Here is an 18,635-nt window from a genome sequence, read left to right as displayed (position 1 = left end):
AGGGAAGAGGGAATGCCAGCATTGACAGTGTGGGTTGGGGGTTGAGGGAATGAGGTCCGATGTTCTGGGGGGACGGGGGAGGGGATGTCAGCATCCGCAGTGGGGTGAGGGCAGGTTTTTGGCCTGATCAGGGCATCTTTTAAACATGGCACCTAGTTTGCAGTGCAGCCAACCTTTGCTGGCATTTTGAGGCCTCACCCATCTACATGATGGTGTGAAACATACCTACCTGTTTTTTTTAACAACAGAGTGTGGTAAGATCTGGAGAGGAATGCACTGCTTTTCTTGTCAGAACTAATACTGCCATTGTTTGGTAAGATTTTGCCAATTTTTTTGTAAATTTTGTCAGTAGGCCTGGATCCCTGTATTACTTGTTACAATTTAATTTTTCCATGGGAGTCTAAAACAGGCATTAAATCCATTATTTATATATAAGTTGTCAAATGCCTATTTTAGGGAGCTGTCTGTGATGCCTGTAAAATGGCCCTACTCAATATCAGGTTGGAAATCCTGCAGATATCCTTTTGATATTGGTATTGGTCATTAAAATCAGTTTGTATTGTGTCTGTTTTATGCCTGTTAAATGGGCACAACAAGACCCAGTATCTGAATTCTGAATATTATATCAACCAAACTAATTTTCAATTACATCCACATTAGAGATCACATTACCTTTGATCTGCATCTGGGGGTTTTCATGAAATGATCTCTCAAATTCATAAAACGGCAGCCACATGTTCTTACAATTACTGAAATTTATTGCAGTTCAGATCATAAATTTATAAAGGAATATTCGTATTTGTTCCAAGTCAACAATTGTAACATATTAGAATGTTTCCAAGAGGCTTTTTATAAAATTCCTAATCAAAGCAGTATCGTCAAATGTGAAATTCTAATCTAAGTAGAATGTCCTTGGGGCCAAGTGGGATAGTCCCTGTAAACAAGCCTGGAGATCAGGATGCAGGATTAATCTTCTGCCGTTGTTGGTGGTGTAGGCTGCACGTCGATCTAGTGCTGATCACACTGGCTCAACATGGTGAAAGGTTAGCATTGGTTAACGTTAACTGGCACTATGTAAAGCCAGCCAGCTCCTCTTAAAAGGGAAGTGGTGGGAGCAGGTGTCCGAAGTTATTTTACAACTGATCCTGACATGGAAAAGATAGGAAAATAGCACAACACGGGAGAAAGCAGGCTTGAAGGTAATCCAGAACTTTAACGGTGACCTTGGTCAAGGAAATGCAGAAGGAGAAAAAGCACAAGAGTAGAACAAATAAGGCCATGACTGCTTGTAGCAGCAGGGTCTGCTAAGTAAAGATAACAGCCTTTGCATGCTTCTTAACTTCATTCATTTAGTGTTTCGAGCCCACGACAGGGAAAAAGGGCAGCCCGTGAGGAGGAGGTGGGGAAGTGATGATGGGGACTTAGAAATCATTAAACTGAGGTCAGAAATGATGTGACAGACTCTGTCGCACTGTTTAAAAACAAGCAGGATATTCTCCCAAAGTCCTGGGCAACAATCATCCCTCAACCAACACGATAGAGACAGAATAATTGGTTATTCAATATATTACTGTGCACAAATCAACAACTGCCTTTAAGGCAACAGTGAATACATTTCAAAAGTAATTTGTTGGTTGTGGGATATCCAAAAATGTGAAAACTATTATACAAATTCAAGTGTTTTATTTTCCTTATGTTCACAGTATTTATTTCATGACTTAGGAAGTCCCCACCACCACTGAAAAATTCAGTGAGACGATTATTTTTTAAATAGGATTTAATTGCAACATGGAATAAAATTCGCTTTCTTTCAAAAGTCTGTAGTGTCACTTAATCGTCGGAAACTGCAGGATGTCAGAAGGTTGGCATTCTTCAACAGATGTTGCTCATAAGTATTAGAGCAGATGTGCTTGACACAGGAATGATGTGACCCAGCGGTTTCAGTGCTATCATTCTCTTTCATGCCTTCTGTTCTTACCAGCTCTTCCATTTAGATTTGGCCAGAAACAAGCCACTCCTGACCTCATTGCAGCCCTGAATCAAACCTGGACAAAAGGGCTGAATGTTAAAGGGAAGATAAAGAGCAGCCCCTTCTATCCCAATAGAAATCAGGACAGCATTTAGCTGAGTGTGCAGCATGGTACCAACCCAAACAAAACCAAGGTCAATGGCGATGGGGATGTGCGGGGCAGCAGAGGTGCTGCAGTCATTAAAGGCAAACTATTCCAACAGCTAGAGTTACACCTGACACATCAGAAGCTGTCTGGGGTTAATGAAAGCCAAATCATTATAGCCCTAACATTGCCACTAGAGTTCCTCAAGGCAGTGTCTTTGCCCCCACCAATTTGAGTTACTTCACCAGCTGGGGAAATTGAGCTTTCACAACTGAGACACATGGATTTTTGTTAGGTAAATAAGGGAATTTAAGGACATGGAGCAAAGTAGGTACATGGAATCAAAATAGATAAGCCATGGAATAATTGAATAGTAATATGGGCTTGATGGGCTGAATAGCCTACTCCTGATCCTATGTTCTGCATTAGGATGATCACAACTGGAAAGTTTGCTCAAGCACTGAAGCAACCAGTTTCTGATAATGATGGGAAGAAGCTGCCGAGCGGTTTTAACGTTAGAAAGAAGTTGCAGTATAATGGCTTCTTAGAGCATAGAAATAGTACTTTGACCCTGATAAGAACTGTAAAACAGCAGCAATTCTGCCAAATTTAATGGCAGAACTCAAATTATTTTTTGTTCCCCGACTTTCGATTGCAGCTAACCAGATTGAGAGTCTGGGAAGGGCTGTGGGGGCTTGGAGTGAGGGAAAGAGGAAGAATCCCTGTTTCTGCTTATCTCTCACCTTTCATTTCCCTTCAGTTGCTGGGTTTCCCGAGACCTTGGAAATCCGGCTGGCGAGCAGCCTCAAATTTTAAGTGTTGGTAAAATGCAGAGCTGACTCCACAGACTGGAATTCACAACAGATGGTATTAGCATTTCATTTCCTTTTGTTATTATTAATCCCTGTGGGATTTTTCCTCATTCACTCACCGGATGCAAGGTGATATGCTTTAGGTTTATCTTAGCAAACCAAAGTTTCAAGACTTTGATACATTTGAAATCTAGTGCAATCTGTAAATCCTAATGTGGGTTGAGATCATTGTTACTTGAATTGGATGAAGTCATTCTTGGAGGCACCTACATTGTTTGGATACCTGGAAACCTCTTTCCCAAAGCTCTCGCCAGGGACACCTGAACATCCCCCTCAAAGAGAATTCAGTAAATTGAAAGTTAAAGCTTATTTATTAGTCACAAGTAAGCTTACGTTAACACTGAAATGAAGTTACTGTGAGAATCCCCTAGTTGCCACACTCCAGCGCCTGTTCGGGTACACTGAAGGGCAAATTAGCATGGCCAATCTACCTAATCAGCACATTTTTGGACCGTAGGAGTAAATCAGAGCACTCAGAGGAAATCCATGCATACACGGAGAGAACGTGCAAACTCTACACAGGCAGCGACCCAAGCCAGGAATCGAAGCCGGGTTCCTGGTGCTGTGAGGCAGCAGTGCTTGCCACTGTGCCACCTACCCCCCCCACCCCCCACCACCCACCATGCCACGTCCTGATGCTCTGATGTTGACTGAAGAAATATTTAATCCATCTGTTGGTTGCTTGTCTTTTCATCATTTTTGTTCTTGTGATTGACATTCACTTTCAACTGCATCTTAATATAATGAGAATGCTTTTGCTTCAATCTCCCATCATGCTTACAGTGAACACAACCTCATTTTTAAAGATCTCTTGTGCCTCACCTCCCTATCCCAAGGGAACCCCTTGAAGGTCTGTAATATTTCTTGTTTGTAAGTGTCTAAGATAAAGAAATTAAAAAGAACTTGAAGTTACAAGAGCTTTCGACATTCTTGGAACACTGCACAGAGCTCCACAGCCAATACCTGAATAGCGCAATCACAATTGCACATACAGTGGGCTAATTTTCACATAGCAAGACACCAGAAACAGCAATGAGGTACATCACCACATAATTTGCCTCAGTAACTTTGGATGAGGATCAGATTTTGGCTAGAACGTTAGAAGGACATCTCTGCACCTCTTCAAATAGTGCCTTAGGAACTTTAACATTCAACAATGAAAGCAATTTAGCATTTCATTCTGAAGATATCCCTCAACCAGTGTTGCAAGACTACACGCTGAAATGGGTGATTGGGCATTGATTTTGGGATTCGCCGACTCTTACAGAATAGCACTACCACTGAGGCAAGGCTGAATAATGGTATAATGCCCAAAGCATAAATAATATTGCCATGATACTATGGATAAATCTCATTTTCTGATGCAATTATATTAATATCAGGGAATATTAGTATTTATGTCCTTTGGTCTGTGACTTAGCACATTCTCCAGTTGATGGAACACATTGGTACTGTTGCTTAAAGATGTTAGTTAATTCAGCAAAAATAACATTACTTGATTTTCATAGAACTAAAACAGATTTGCTTTTGAAAGACCTATCCAATGATTTAGTCATCCTTGCTGGCTTTTCATTTGCCCTTGTATTTCTCATCATTGATTTGTTCTGCAATGTGGAACATTTCTCACTGAGTGGAGTAAGAATTAAATACATTGTAAATAATCTTTCTATGAAGGAACAAAGCAAAATTGAAGAAAATACTGAGGGAGGTCCAAGTCATTCCACGTGAACTGATCTTCCTAATTTGAGATGGGAAAAGGTTATTAGAGATCACCAGTACTAATTTATTATGAGCACAACATAATGCAAGACAGATGTTTCTAAATTATCTGCACATTTTAGTGATTTTTTTACTTCTGTCACATTGAAGCAACAGCCAGATTTCTGACTTTTGATAAGCAACTCATTGCGATATATTTAGAAATTATTATTCTGAATTTTTAGCATATTAGTGTGTTCCCCACCATCACATTGCAAATACAAATGTCTTTATTAATATATTTTGATTTTAATCTTAAAGGGAACTTGCCACCTATTTATCAAAAGCAAACAAATAAACATTTTCTGTTGTAAAATATTTTCGTCTTTGGTGAGGATATTATTTCTGGACTCATGAGACATTTCAAATTATTTAGGTCAACAGGAAGATCTTATTAATACTTAGACTGTAATTGCAGTGAATTTTAATTATTGCTCAGTAGACACAGTGCTGTAGGATTCCCTACTTCAATTATACTTTATGTCTGTCTTTTGTCTCGCACAGAAGGTAGAGAAGATGCACAGGAGGGAAAGGGAATGTACAGCTGAGTGAAAGTATGCAGGTTCACAGTTGTGGTTCCTCATGAGTGAAGTCAAGATTGTCATCAATCCAACACACACTACTTCGTAAATATTAATTTTGCTTAATGCCCTTTTGTTGAATCTCCAGGTCCCATGGACCTGATGCTGTGTTCCTCAGTGACGGCCAGTGCAACAGAATGGCAGAGCTGACTCAGTCACAGATGCTTCATATTGCCATGCAGATCGCAGCAGGGATGGTGTATCTGGCATCTCAACACTTTGTTCATCGTGATCTGGCTACTCGGAACTGTCTGGTGGGAGAAAACTTGCTGGTGAAGATTGGTGATTTTGGCATGTCCAGAGATGTGTACAGCACAGACTACTATAGGGTAAGTGTAAGTTGTCATTTATTTATAATATTACAATTATTTTTCAATCTGTGAAACAAAGTAACAAATTAATGGCGTAGTTAGAATAAAGTTCTATTACAATAAATCACCATTATAATTGGTAAATAAATTCTTAGCATAGTAATGGCTATATCTGCATCATTCTAGAAATAGCCATGTGGGAGTCCAGAATAAGAACCTTCAATTACAGCTAGACCATGAGGGAATTATATCAGGAAACACGCCTTATAGAATCATAGAATAGTTAAATCACAGGAGGAGGCCATTCAGTTTGTCATGCCTGTTGTGGTTCTCTTCTAGAGCAATTCAGCTCATCTCACACCACTCCCTTGCCCCCCATCATTGCAATTTTCTTTTATACAGAGGATGATGGAAATCCGGAGCTCTCTTCCCTAAATACTGCTGAGGCTAGGTTAAGGAAACATTTCAAAACTGAATAAAGAGTTGTGGAACAATGGTGGGTAGATGGAGTTAAGATACAGGTCAGTTTTAATCTAATCGAATGGTACAGCAGACTTGAGGAGCTGGATGTTCATTTTAACTAACAATTTTCTTATGTTCCTAATGTGTTTGAGCTTGCTACATACATCAAAGCTACCAATAGCTAACAGCAGTGACATTATCACAACCAGCCTGTTACAACTGACATGTTATTTGTGAATAATTTCCTTTTGGCTGTTGCACTTCTGAACTGCTGATTGGTGGAGCTACATTCATTGAATCTGATTCTCAATGTTGGACTGAAGTATGGAACTTGTTTTCTTAGATTGCAGTTTATAACCCCTGCTGCCACCCATCTAAAAAAAACTATAGCTACTCTTAGTCAACTAAACATCTATCTGGATGTGAACAGAACAAATTAAGGCATATTGCAAACATCTGTGTAGAATTAAGATGAGTTCAACAGGGATGTTTTTCAAATTCAAGCTGACATCTACTGATTGATGCATGCGATTCCTTTTATAAGTTTTTAGGTAGGATTTAGTGGTGGAACCCCCACCCTCAATCAAAAAATAGTGGATATCCTGCCCTTACTGCAAAGCTCTCCTTCAGATTTGACTGAATGATTCTGGATTACGAGCTGTTATCTCCTATACTTTTGTGGTTGTGTAACATTACGATCAGAATGGGATTCAGCATTGTACATTTTAATTAACAAATGTGATCAGCATAAAACAATCATTAAACTGAATTAAAATGCATTGAAAATGCCATAAAAACATTGTACTTCAAGATAAGAAAGGCAGGCTAACATTTGGGAATGGCCCTTTTATCAAAACAGTCTTTAAAGTGGGTATCCCCATTTCTGTATTTAAATAACAACAACTTATATTTATATCCTGTCTTTAACATAATAAAACGTCTCAAGGTGCTTCAGAGGAGGGTTGTAAAGCAAATTTAGACACCAAGCCACATAAAGCAATATTGGAGCATATAGCGAAAAGTTTGGTGAATGAGGTAGGAACATCTTAAAGGAAGAAAAATGAGAGAGAAGCGGAGAATTTTAGGGAGTACGTGCCAGAACTTAGAGCCTGGCCAGCTAAAGACACAACTATCACTGGTTAAGCAAATAATATTTGGGGTGCTCTAAAGTTTAGAATTAGAGGAGTGCAGATACAAAGATTGATCGTGGGGTTAATGGAAACTACAGAGATAGGGCTCCACAGTAAGGTTAGTCAATAGTGAAGACTGACTAAGATATAGACCAAACCAGTAGAAAAATTTATCATGATCAAGATGACGTTTTGGACACCATACCAAGTCAAGAAATAAATAGATACACACGCACAAATTCTCCTTCAGACAAGAACATTGTAGAAACTGGAGAGTCATTTTTTAAATTCTGTACTCCAGACTGTGAGGCTCATTTGTTAGTAGCTCATATCACAAATCTCATTTCCTATTATTATCCCCCACCCTGCCGTTAACAGCAAGTTCTTATTTTATTTCCCCTACAACAAATTTATTACGAAACAGAACTCCTACTGAGCCACCTAATTCAATCTGGTTATAGAAGGAAGCCATCTGTGTTTTGTGATTGTGGTATTTCTTGTTCATTTCTGGGATGTGGACATCACTGGCTAGGTCAGCATTTATTGCCCATCCTTAGTTCGCTTTAAGTAAGTGGAGGTGAGCTACCTTCTTGAACCGTTACAGTCCCTGAGGTGTAGGTGCACTTAGTGCCATTAGGGAGAGGGTTCCAGGATTTTGACTTGATAGTAGTGAAGGAACGACAATATGTTTCCATCTCAGGATGTCAGGAGGTGAGTTACATACCATAGAATTCCCAACTTCTGATCAGCTCATGTGGCCACAGTATTTATATCGCTGGTCTAGGTCGGTTCCTAGTCGATTTCTAATCACGCTGAAGATAGTGACATTGGGGGATTCAGTGATGGTAATGCCATTCATTGTCAAGGAGCGATTGTTAGGTTCTCTCTTGTTGAAGATGCTCATCGCCGGGCACTTGTGTAGCACAAATGTTACTTGTTACTTGTCAGCCCAAGCCTGGATATTGTCCAGGTCTTGCTCCATTTGGATTGCTTCAGTATCTAAGGAGTTACGAATGGTGCTGAACATTGTGCAGTTGTCAGCAAACATCTCCACTTCTGACCTTATGTTGGAAGGAAGGTCATTGCTGAAGTAGCTGAAGGTGATTGGACCTAGAACATACTCTGAGGAACTTCTGTAATGATGTGCTGAAATGGAGATGATTGACTTCCAGCTGGCACAACCATCTTTCTTCATGCCAGGTATGACCCAAACCAGCATGATCTCCCCATGATTCCCATTGACTCCAGTTTTGCTAGGGTCCTTTGATGCAACATTTGGTCAAATGCTGCCTTGATGTCATGGCAGTCACTTTCGTCTGACCTCTGAAGTTAGACTCTTTTGTCCATGTTTGAACCAAGGCAATAATGACATCAGGAGCCAAGTGACCCTGGCAGAACCCAAGCTTGAGCACCAGTGAGCAAGTTATTTTTGAGCATGGGCCAATTAATAGCGCTGATGTTGCCTGCTTTACTGATGATGGGACAGTAATTGGGAGGGATGGATTTGTCCTGTTTCTTGTGTGGAGGACATATAAATTAGATCCAACAGATAAGAAGCTTGTGATATTGAATGCCTCCATATTACACACAAAAAAAATCTCACTAATCATTAACCTTCAAACTGGTGCTTAAGTGTTAGAGTTTGGCCTTGACAATGCATTGATGTGGCACTCAGATAATTGGGCATGACTGAATGTTTCTGGAGGGCTTATCATTCTGTTGATATACTCACAAGCATTAGCTGTTGAGAACTTTAGAAGGTATGAAATTCCTGGGGCTGGACTTCATTCCAGAAACATAGCTGAGCAGGGTTCCAGGCACAATGTCTTGTCACAATGTGGCCCTGATCCTGTCCAAAGGTGATGTGTATGATAGGGTGAGGGGGTCATGAAGCTTTGTGCAATGATATCTGACTGATTGTTCCAGTCAAAGTAGGCCTAAGTGTAAAATAAATTGTTTGTTGTCATTAGGAGACTGGTATTTCCTTAAGTTCTGAACACCATTTCCATCAAGATCTCATTGTGCTGGTGTACTTCATACTAGTGGCACGTAAAGTAGAATTGTGGTATTTCTGAGCCAGCAGTCCTACCTCTTCCACTGATATCTGTATGGAGTGGGTCAGATACAAGAACTGCCAACAAGCACTTCTAATGGAAACTTGTACTTGATAAAATAAAGAGACAAACACTTGGTGCAATCAGATCCTGCTGCAATCTCAACCACCCAACCCATATATATTGCTAGATTTCCCTTGCTCTCCACTCCTAGGAACTCCTGAGCTTCAGTGTTCAGAAAGCTTTACCATTAAGAAATGCAAGTGATGATGTAATGTTCCATGGGGTTACTCCCACTCATCTGCTTCAGTGAATGAGTAACAGAAGCCCTGGAAAAGCAACTTAACAATGTTAAGGTGCTGTTATTACAGCACAAGTTTTAGATATTATGGTGATGAATTTTAAGTTGATGAATTCATCACCATAATATCTAAAACGTGCTGTAATAAAAGCAACTTAACATTGTTATGTCTTCTGGTTCCCAATAGGTTCAAAGTAACCACACTTTACACTTCAAAGTGCTGAGGTTTTATCAATTGTATTTCTTGCATCTCTTCACATGGCCAATTCATTGTTACACAGCACATATCTGCAGTGCAACAGTGAATGTGGCATCCGAGGATATGTGCTCACATGGTTAGTTCCTAACTCCTTGCAAATAATGTAACATAACAGGGGCAATTCTCCCAGCCTGTTGCACTGTTCTAGCAGAACAACAAGCTGGGAGACATTAGCAGACACCATTTAGCAGGCTCCCCCACTGGGCAACACGGCCTCTGCATGTCTCAGGCTCCAAGATTTTTAGAGTCATCAGCTCTGCACCGATTTCCGGTGCGGAGCTGATTTAAATATTTAAATTATCATTTCAATGTCATTAGCAGGCCTGGAAGCCTCCGAGTCTGTGAGTAACTTCCCTCCCCCCGCCAGGAGTAGTTCCTTCCAGCGGAGTTTACAACTGCTGGCCACGAACAGGGAGCAGGCAGCCCAACCCCTCTGGAGTGACAGAGGCCATTGAGGCCCCTAGGAGGTTTGGGGTAAAGGTGAGATACTCCCTGAGCAGTGCCAACCTGGCAGAACCTGGCCCCGGCAATGCCCAAGGGGCAACTTGGCACTGCCCACTAGAAATTGGACACTGCCAAGAGGAGGGTGGGGCTATTGGGAGGGCCAATGGGGGGAGATCAGTGGGGGTGGGGGGGACCTGCTGCCATTCTGCACAGGGATTGGTGGCAGAAGAAAGGAGACTGGTGATCGGGGCTGAGCATCCAGGTTGGGGCAGTAGGGGTTCAACCTGCCAGGGAGGTCGCAGCTGCTGTGGGGGAGTGGGGAGGGGGGTGCGTTGATGGAGGTCAGGGAGATCTGGGCTGGCCCAGGTAGCTCGAGGAGGCCAGTGATCACAGAGGAGGGGAGGTCAAGGCTCAGCAATGCAGAGTGGCAAGGCCTGTCAGTTGGGAGGCCAGCAATGCGGGACCACTGAGCATGCACTGATCTCGGTGCTGACAGATGGGTGCACGCTCAGTGGCCCGCTCAGTGCTCTGCTGCCGGCCTCTCCAGCAAGTATAGGCCCCATCCCCAAATTTTCAGAGTGGATCTCACTCAGGTACTAAGAAGCAGGATTGATTATCCAGCTTGATGCTAACAGTAAAGATTTTAAAAATTTTTTCATGGAATTTGGCCATCACTGGCAAGGTCAGCATGTTTTGTTTAACTAATCTATCTAGCTCTTCTAATCATTAACTTTTTTTTAGATTAAAAACTACTATAAATAAATTGAACACCTTAAGAATATTTTATAGCTTGTTTTGTTTTCCTAAAATATTATTCACGGTGTCACTTAGGTGGTAGAATATTGTGGCTCTATCTTGTAGATTTGGAATTAATCGCTGTCACTGGTGAGTTGACACGCTGCACAGGTGATGTTGTGTGTGTTTCTCCATGTGTAGATGTGGTTGGTATTGCTAATGTTATGTCCCTTGCTGGTGACGCTGTTAATACTGCGCCATTTGTTAGTGATACAGTTAATGTTATCTCACTGATTAGTGATGTTGCTGATGTTGCTGGTGATTATTGTTGCTTTTCCAGTTCACATGCAGGTCAAATATGGATTCTGTTGTTTCTCATTTGCTTAGCGGTTTCAGTCTCAGTGATGTATGTGACTGCAGGTGAGTCAGTCTCTGAGGGAGAGAAAGAGAGAGATTGTCCTTTCTGATTAATCTTTTTGTACTTCAGGGTATGCAGCATTCTAAAGAACAGTTGTTATGATTCCTATAGAGATCAATAATATTTAAAAAGAAATTCGAACTTCTTGTAATAGCTGGAGCAGATGGCACATCAAGATTTTATATTTTAAGATTTTTACTGTAACAGATAACTAAAAACACTATTAACTGAACACTGTTTTTGTAGGAAATTTACACTTTGAACTACAGAAAGGAATGCCCCCTTTTTAAATTAATACATATTAGACTCTCTACACAAAATTCAGTCCTTACAACAAACAGTCCATGGTTGATCCCAGCTTCCAATGGATAGGCTTTTCCCATTTCATTGAATAGTTATTCTGAGTGATCACATCCAGATGCTTGCCCTAGTTTTCTGAGAGTTTCCTAAATCCGCTACCAGCTGTTAAGCCTGTCCCCTTTGGTAATACCTGGATGAATTTCCTAGATTCCTTAGCTGACAACAGGTTGCAGCTCTTTGACAAGAGACTGTCTCCCTCCTGCATTCAGCTATATTAGTCCACAAAGCCAAGCATTCTCTTCTCTCTGCTGATGGTGCAAAGCTGTCAGCTGTTTGTGACATTCATTTATTTGCAGGGATGCCCGAAACCTGCTCTTTTCAGTGACTTCCTCGGCATCCTTCTCTACGTTGACATGAATCATATGGGCCACGTATCTAAGTAGAAGTACTAATTAGCTATAGTTCGGAGCCCAACTGTTTCAACTTGGAACTACATGGACAGTTCAAAGCACAACTATTTTCAACGCAACATTCTAATTTTTTAGGGACTTTGGAGACTCACATGGCCCAATTTTACCATCATGTTGCACCCATTTTCGCATGTGGAAATGTGGTAAAGTTGGACATGAGGCGAGTAGTATGATCTGCACTCACCTCCACGCTGGTTCCCCCTATACCAAAGCCCGAAAATGGCCATGATCAGGACAGTGCCTGAAATGGTTGTGACAGCCATCTAAATGCATTTATATGCATTTAGATTGACTTTATTGGCTGCATGGCCAACTTAACCGACACTTCCCCCTTTACCACTGCATTCACCAATCCAAAATTAGTGCAAAACAGACATGTTCTATAATTGTCCAATTCGGGCACTCCATTAGGATGAGAGAAGAATTGGCGAATGTGGACTGGGGGAGCGCGTTGGAGGGAGGGTCTGCTGAGGAGCAGTGGAGGATCTTTAAGGAGATCTTTCTTGGTGCTCAGCGGAAATTTATTCCGATGGTCAAAAAGGACCGTAGGAGGAGAGGTAATAAGCCGTGGATAACGAAGGAGGTGAAGGAAAGTGTTAAATTAAAAGCGGAGGAATTTAGAGTAGCTAAGAGTAGTGGGCGAGAAGAGGATTGAGAGAGGTTTAAATGTCAACAAAGATTGACAAAGAAGTTGATAAAGAAGGGTAGAAGAAGCTATGAAGCTGGGCTAGCGCTTAATATAAAAAAGGATAGCAAGAGTTTTTATAAATATATAAAAAGGAAGAGGCTGGCTAGGGTGAACGTTGGACCCTTAGAGGATGAGAAGGGGGACTTAGTGGTAGGGGATGGGGATATGGCTGAGGTCTTGAATAACTTTTTTGTTTCTGTCTTCACGGAGGAGGACGTGAATAATTTGCCGGGTGTTAGCGATGGAAAGGTGGTAGGACTGGAGGGTCTTAATGACATTACTGTTACTAGAGAGGCGGTGCTCGACAGACTGGAGGGGCTGATTGTGGACAAGTCCCCAGGACCGGATGGAATGCATCCGAGGGTCCTGAAAGAAATGGCGGAGGTTATAGTGGATGCATTGGTGGTTATTTTCCAGACGTCGCTGGATTCCGGGGAAGTGCCGGAAGATTGGAAAACGGCTAATGTTACGCTGTTGTTTAAGAAGGGTGCCAGGCAAAAGGCAGGGAATTATAGGCCGGTTAGTTTAACGTCTGTGGTAGGTAAAATGTTAGAATCCGTCATTAAGGAGGAAATTGCGAGGCATCTTGAAGGCAATTGCTTGATAGAGCAGACGCAGCACGGTTTCATTAAAGGGAAGTCGTGTCTGACAAATTTACTGGAGTTCTATGAGGATGTGTCTAGGGCAGTGGATAGAGGAGAGCCGGTGGATGTGGTCTTTCTAGATTTTCAGAAGGCGTTTGACAAAGTACCTCACAAGAGGTTATTGCAGAAGGTCAGGGGACTTGGAGTTGGGGGTAGGGTGTTAGCGTGGATAGAGGATTGGTTGTCAAATAGGAGGCAGAGAGTGGGGGTCAACGGGTGCTATTCGGATTGGCGGATGGTGACTAGTGGAGTGCCCCAGGGGTCGGTGCTGGGGCCTCAGCTTTTTACCATTTATATAGATGATCTGGAGGAGGGAACCAAGTGTAGGGTGTCGAAATTTGCGGATGACACCAAGATTGGGGGAACAGCAAATTGTGCGGAGGGTGTGGAGAGTCTGCAGAAGGATCTAGATAGGCTGGGCGAATGGGCCAGGAAATGGCAAATGGAATTTAATGTTGGCAAGTGTGAGGTGGTCCACTTTGGTAGGAAGAATGGTAGGAAGGACTATTACTTACGGGGCGAAAAACTGCAGCAGGCGACGGTGCAGAGGGACCTCGGGGTCCTTGTGCATGAGTCGCAAAAACCCAGCTTGCAGGTGCAGCAGGTGGTCAGGAAGGCGAATGGGATGCTGGCCTTCATAGCGAAGGGGATTGAATATAAAAGTAGGGAGGTCTTGCTGCAGCTGTATAGGGCATTGGTGAGGCCGCAGCTGGAGTACTGTGTGCAGTTTTGGACGCCGCACCTGCGCAAAGATATTTTGGCCTTGGAGGGAGTGCAGAGGAGGTTTACTAGGCTGATACCGGAGTTGAGGGGGTTGAACTATGAGGAGAGGCTGAATAAACTAGGCTTGTACTCGTTGGAGTTTAGAAGAATGAGGGGAGATCTCATTGAGACGTATAAGATGATGAATGGGATGGATAGGATAGAGGTGGAGAGACTCTTCCCACTGAAAAAAGACAGTAGGACTAGGGGGCACAGCCTCAAGATAAGGGGGAGGCGGTTTAGAACGGAGTTGAGGAGGAACTTCTTCAGTCAAAGGGTGGTGAATCTCTGGAATTCTCTACCCATTGAAGTGGTGGAGGCTGCCTCGCTAAATATTTTCAAGAAGAGGGTTGATGGGTTTTTGATAAGAGAGGGGATTAAGGGTTATGGGGAGAGGGCCGGAAAGTGGAACTGAGCCACGACAGATCAGCCATGATCTTATTGAATGGCGGGGCAGGCTCGAAGGGCCAGATGGCCTACTCCTGCTCCTATTTCTTATGTTCTTATGTTCTTATTAGTGAGGTTTAGTGAGGAGCTAAGTGCTTAGCGCCCAATGGCTCTCTGCTACTTACAGGGGTCCTTTTCTTGCAGCAATTTTGTTCCCCGGATTCTGGGGGGTCAGCGAGTGTGAGTGGGGGGCTTTTGCTCTGCAGGATGTCCGATGTCTGATTTGCAGCACGGACCCAGGTCTCAGCACTGACCTCGGATTTTTGAAGGCTGCTGCGTCCTAGTGAACTTTGCCAACTGAAGGATGTGCAAAATTGCAATGCTGCAAGCTTTGAACTTTTCAAGGAGCTATGTTTCTGGGGAGCATGTGAATGGGGGTAATTGGCTGTCCGCTGCCACTCTGCCTGAGATCAGTGGGGAGGAAGGGGGGTCCAAGTCCATCAAGTACTTAGAATCAAAATGGTAAAATAGGGCCCACAGCCTTCACTGTTAACACACAGGCTGCTGCCAAGGTGTAAATATCTTCCCAGTAAACTAATATAGGCTTCACTTTCAAACAACCAAATGCCTCATGCTTCCTGTCAAGCAGACTTCAGAACAGGCTGCATGACTCCCTTAATTTTGTGTTAAATTTAAAATAGTCTTAAAACATAACAATTTAAAACATCAAAATTGTAACAAAGCCTTTCATCTGTGTTTTAAATTTACATTTTCTGGCTACATTCTTCAATCTTGTGAAATTGGCAACCTGACTCTCACCTCAGGCTTGTAAATCATTTTGATAGATCCATCAAATTGTAGAATCCCTACAATGCAGAAGGAGGCCATTCAGCCCATCAAGCCTGTGTCTACAATAATCATATCCAGGCCCTACCCCCATAATCCCACATAGTTACTCTGCTAATCCCCCACTCTACGCGGCAATTTAACATGGCCAATCAACCTAACTTGCACATCTTTGGGCTGCGGGAGGAAACCGGAACATCCGGAGGAAACCCACGCATTCACAGAGAGAATGTGCAAACTCCACACAGTCACCCAAGACCAGATTTGAACCCCAGCCCTAGTGCTGTAAGGCAGGTGGCAGCGCTAAGCACTATGCCACTGTCTTGCCCGATCCGATAATTTGACTGAGGCTGAAGATGTGAGCTTCATTTTACAAAACATTTGTCTGGGTTTCTGCTGTCATTTTTACTTAGTCCTCACCAAATTAACCTAATTTAACCCTTTCTCTCTTGCCCTCAAAATGATGTAACTTTTCCTCTTTACCAGCGCCTTTTATAAAACTACTGAACATCAGTTTACACTTTTACTTAAATTTCTCAAATGATATAATCAGCCTTCCAATTCATTCTGAGCAGGAACTGTGCACTTATTGTTGCAGTGGTGGCCATTTTGTCTTTGCATGATTCACTCAGTTTTTCTCTCTCATTCTGTCACTAAGTCAGGTTGATTTTTTTTTCAGAATAATTCAGTTAAAGTTGGGTTTGGTCACCAAACCTGCTGCCACCATATTTCTTGTATCTCTCCATGGGACTGGTGGACTGATACATTGTTACTCAGCACTTGACTGCAGTGTAACAGTGAGTGTAGCATCTTGGGATAGTTTTAGATAACAATTAATTCTTGGTACTTTATGAATAATATAACAATATATCATTGCCTTGCCTTAGTAGCAGGTCTGCAGGCAGCATATGGCATGTCAAATATCAGTAGTGTTTAAAGCTACGTATTCAACTTGGTCTTCAATGACAGAATGGCTACAAATCTCTTAACATCTGCATGGGCTGTCACATAGTACTTGAACTGAAAGTAGAAGGTCTGAAGAGGTCCTAGAAACAGATGTTAAGAATAAAATTACACCAGTCATATAGAATTTTATCCAAGTATAAGTTCATCTATGTGCTACTTCAGCATATTTCTTTGTTCAGATTGAATTCTCCCTTTTTTGCTTTAACAATACCATTTACATTACTTAATTTAACAGCAAATTAGAAATCCGTCCAAACATGTCACCGATCTGACAAACGTTCACTGAGGAATTTCAACCCATTCAAATATAGCTTCACAGAATAAGCACATGATTCACATTCTGACCTGGTCATTGTGGATATCTCATCAGTGTGGATGTACATGTAAATTGAGACAAGATATACAACATTGGCATTACTGTGCCAGAGGGAGTGTTGTGAAGTGGATGATGTTGACATCTGCTTTTGACCCCATCTGGGATTGGAGGATGTTACCACATTTATCTACTAGCAGCAGTTGCCTGTACTATTTATAGGTGTATTTTAGATATCCAACAAAGTAGAGAAGATGTAAAAACTTGTCCTGATGTGGGTGTAAGAGCAGTAACAATGAAATAATGCAAAGTGGGAAAGGAGGAATTGATTTGTCAAGTACATGATTAAGATCCAGTGCTTAAATTAATGGTGAATTTTATTAATGCACAATAGCTTTCACCATGTGTTTATGAAACAAATTATGTTCTCTTGACCATTTATACACATCCCCTTCATCCAAACCTTCTGAAATCATTGGAGTCTCAATTTAACTGTCTGAAACTGAACTGTAATTTATTTGTTCAGACAGCAGTTTCATTCCAAGACAATTACAGAATTACAGATGTTTTTAATATAACACTTGAAACTTTTTTCTATTGTAAGCTCATTGTTTTGACTTCATCATCAATTTCACAAGATCTTAATCAAGAAAGCAATGTGTTTTGCAATTGCTATATTGTTATATTCCCTGGGCTCAGTTCTTTCATCAACATCACTGGTAAGGTTCTTGTAGGGATGAAGGTTCACAGAGGTTACAAAACAACATGCAATGGATAGTTGTGAATAGAGTTTTGTTTTTATTTCTTCACTCATGAATTATTAGTGTTGCTGACTAGGTTGACATTTATTGTCCACCCCTAATTGTCCTTGGAAAAGTGGAAATGAGCTGCCTTCTTGTTCAAGGAATTTGGCCCAGGAGCTATGAAAGAATAGAGACTCTCAAGTCACAATGGTGAGTGACTTGGAGGGGAGTTGGCAGGTGGTACTTTTTTTGTAACTGCTGCCACAGTCTTTCCAGTCGCTAAAAGATGCAGATTTGGAAAGTGCTTTCAGAGGAGCCTTAGCAAATGGTTGCAGTGCACTTTGTAGGTGGTTTACACTGCTGCCACTATGCATCGGCAGTGGAGGGAGTACATGTCTGTGGATGGGGTGCCAATCAAGTAGGCTGCTTGCCTTGAATAATGTTGAATTTCTTAAGTGATGTGGAGCTGCACTCATCCAGGCAAATGGGTTGCGCCTTGTAGGTGGTGAAAAGACTTTAGGGATTCAGGAAGTAATTTACTGACCGCAGGGTACCCAGCCTCTGCCCCGATTTTACAGCTATGGTATTTATCTGTCTGATCCTGTTAAGTTTCTGGTTTAATGGTAATCCTCAGGATATTGATGGTGGGGAAGTCAGTGAGAGTAATCCTGTAGAATATCAAGAGATGGTGTTTAGAACCTTTGTTGTTAGAGCTGGTCTTTCATTGGCCCTTAAAAAGGGAACTGAACATTTTGCAATCATTAGCGAATATGCCAATTTCTCATCTTGTAATTAAGGGAAAGTCATTGATGAAGAAGCATTAGAGCATTCACCATGTGTTTATGAAACAAATTGATGTTCTCTGAAGAACTTTTACAGAAATGTCCAGGACCTGAAATAATTGACCTCCAACAACCATCTTCCTTTGTTCTAGTTATGATTCTTTAGTAAGGGCAACCATGTGAACATGAAAGCAGAGTTAGCTGTAGTAATCTGAGACATTGGGCTAGGGAATATATTAATAGAGAAGCACTGACAAACATTCAGGGGGATATTGTAGAATACTCAGAATAAGTA

General features: G+C 41.8%; 1 protein-coding gene across 1 annotated transcript in view; it reads left to right on the top strand.

Annotated features, from left to right (window-relative positions):
- ntrk2a (neurotrophic tyrosine kinase, receptor, type 2a) overlaps positions 1–18,635 on the top strand; it is a 196,357-nt gene that overhangs the window by 140,795 nt on the left and 36,927 nt on the right. Inside the window, exon 15 of the mRNA XM_080188833.1 lies at positions 5,414–5,654. Within this exon, the coding sequence (XP_080044959.1) occupies positions 5,414–5,654 (241 nt within the window). The remainder of the gene's footprint in view (positions 1–5,413; positions 5,655–18,635) is intronic.

This window comes from Carcharhinus amblyrhynchos, chromosome 5, assembly GCF_965287045.1.
Source record: "Carcharhinus amblyrhynchos chromosome 5, sCarAmb.v2.hapA, whole genome shotgun sequence".
Classification (NCBI taxonomy): domain Eukaryota; kingdom Metazoa; phylum Chordata; class Chondrichthyes; order Carcharhiniformes; family Carcharhinidae; genus Carcharhinus; species Carcharhinus amblyrhynchos.
This window is presented reverse-complemented; position numbering and strand designations above follow the sequence as displayed.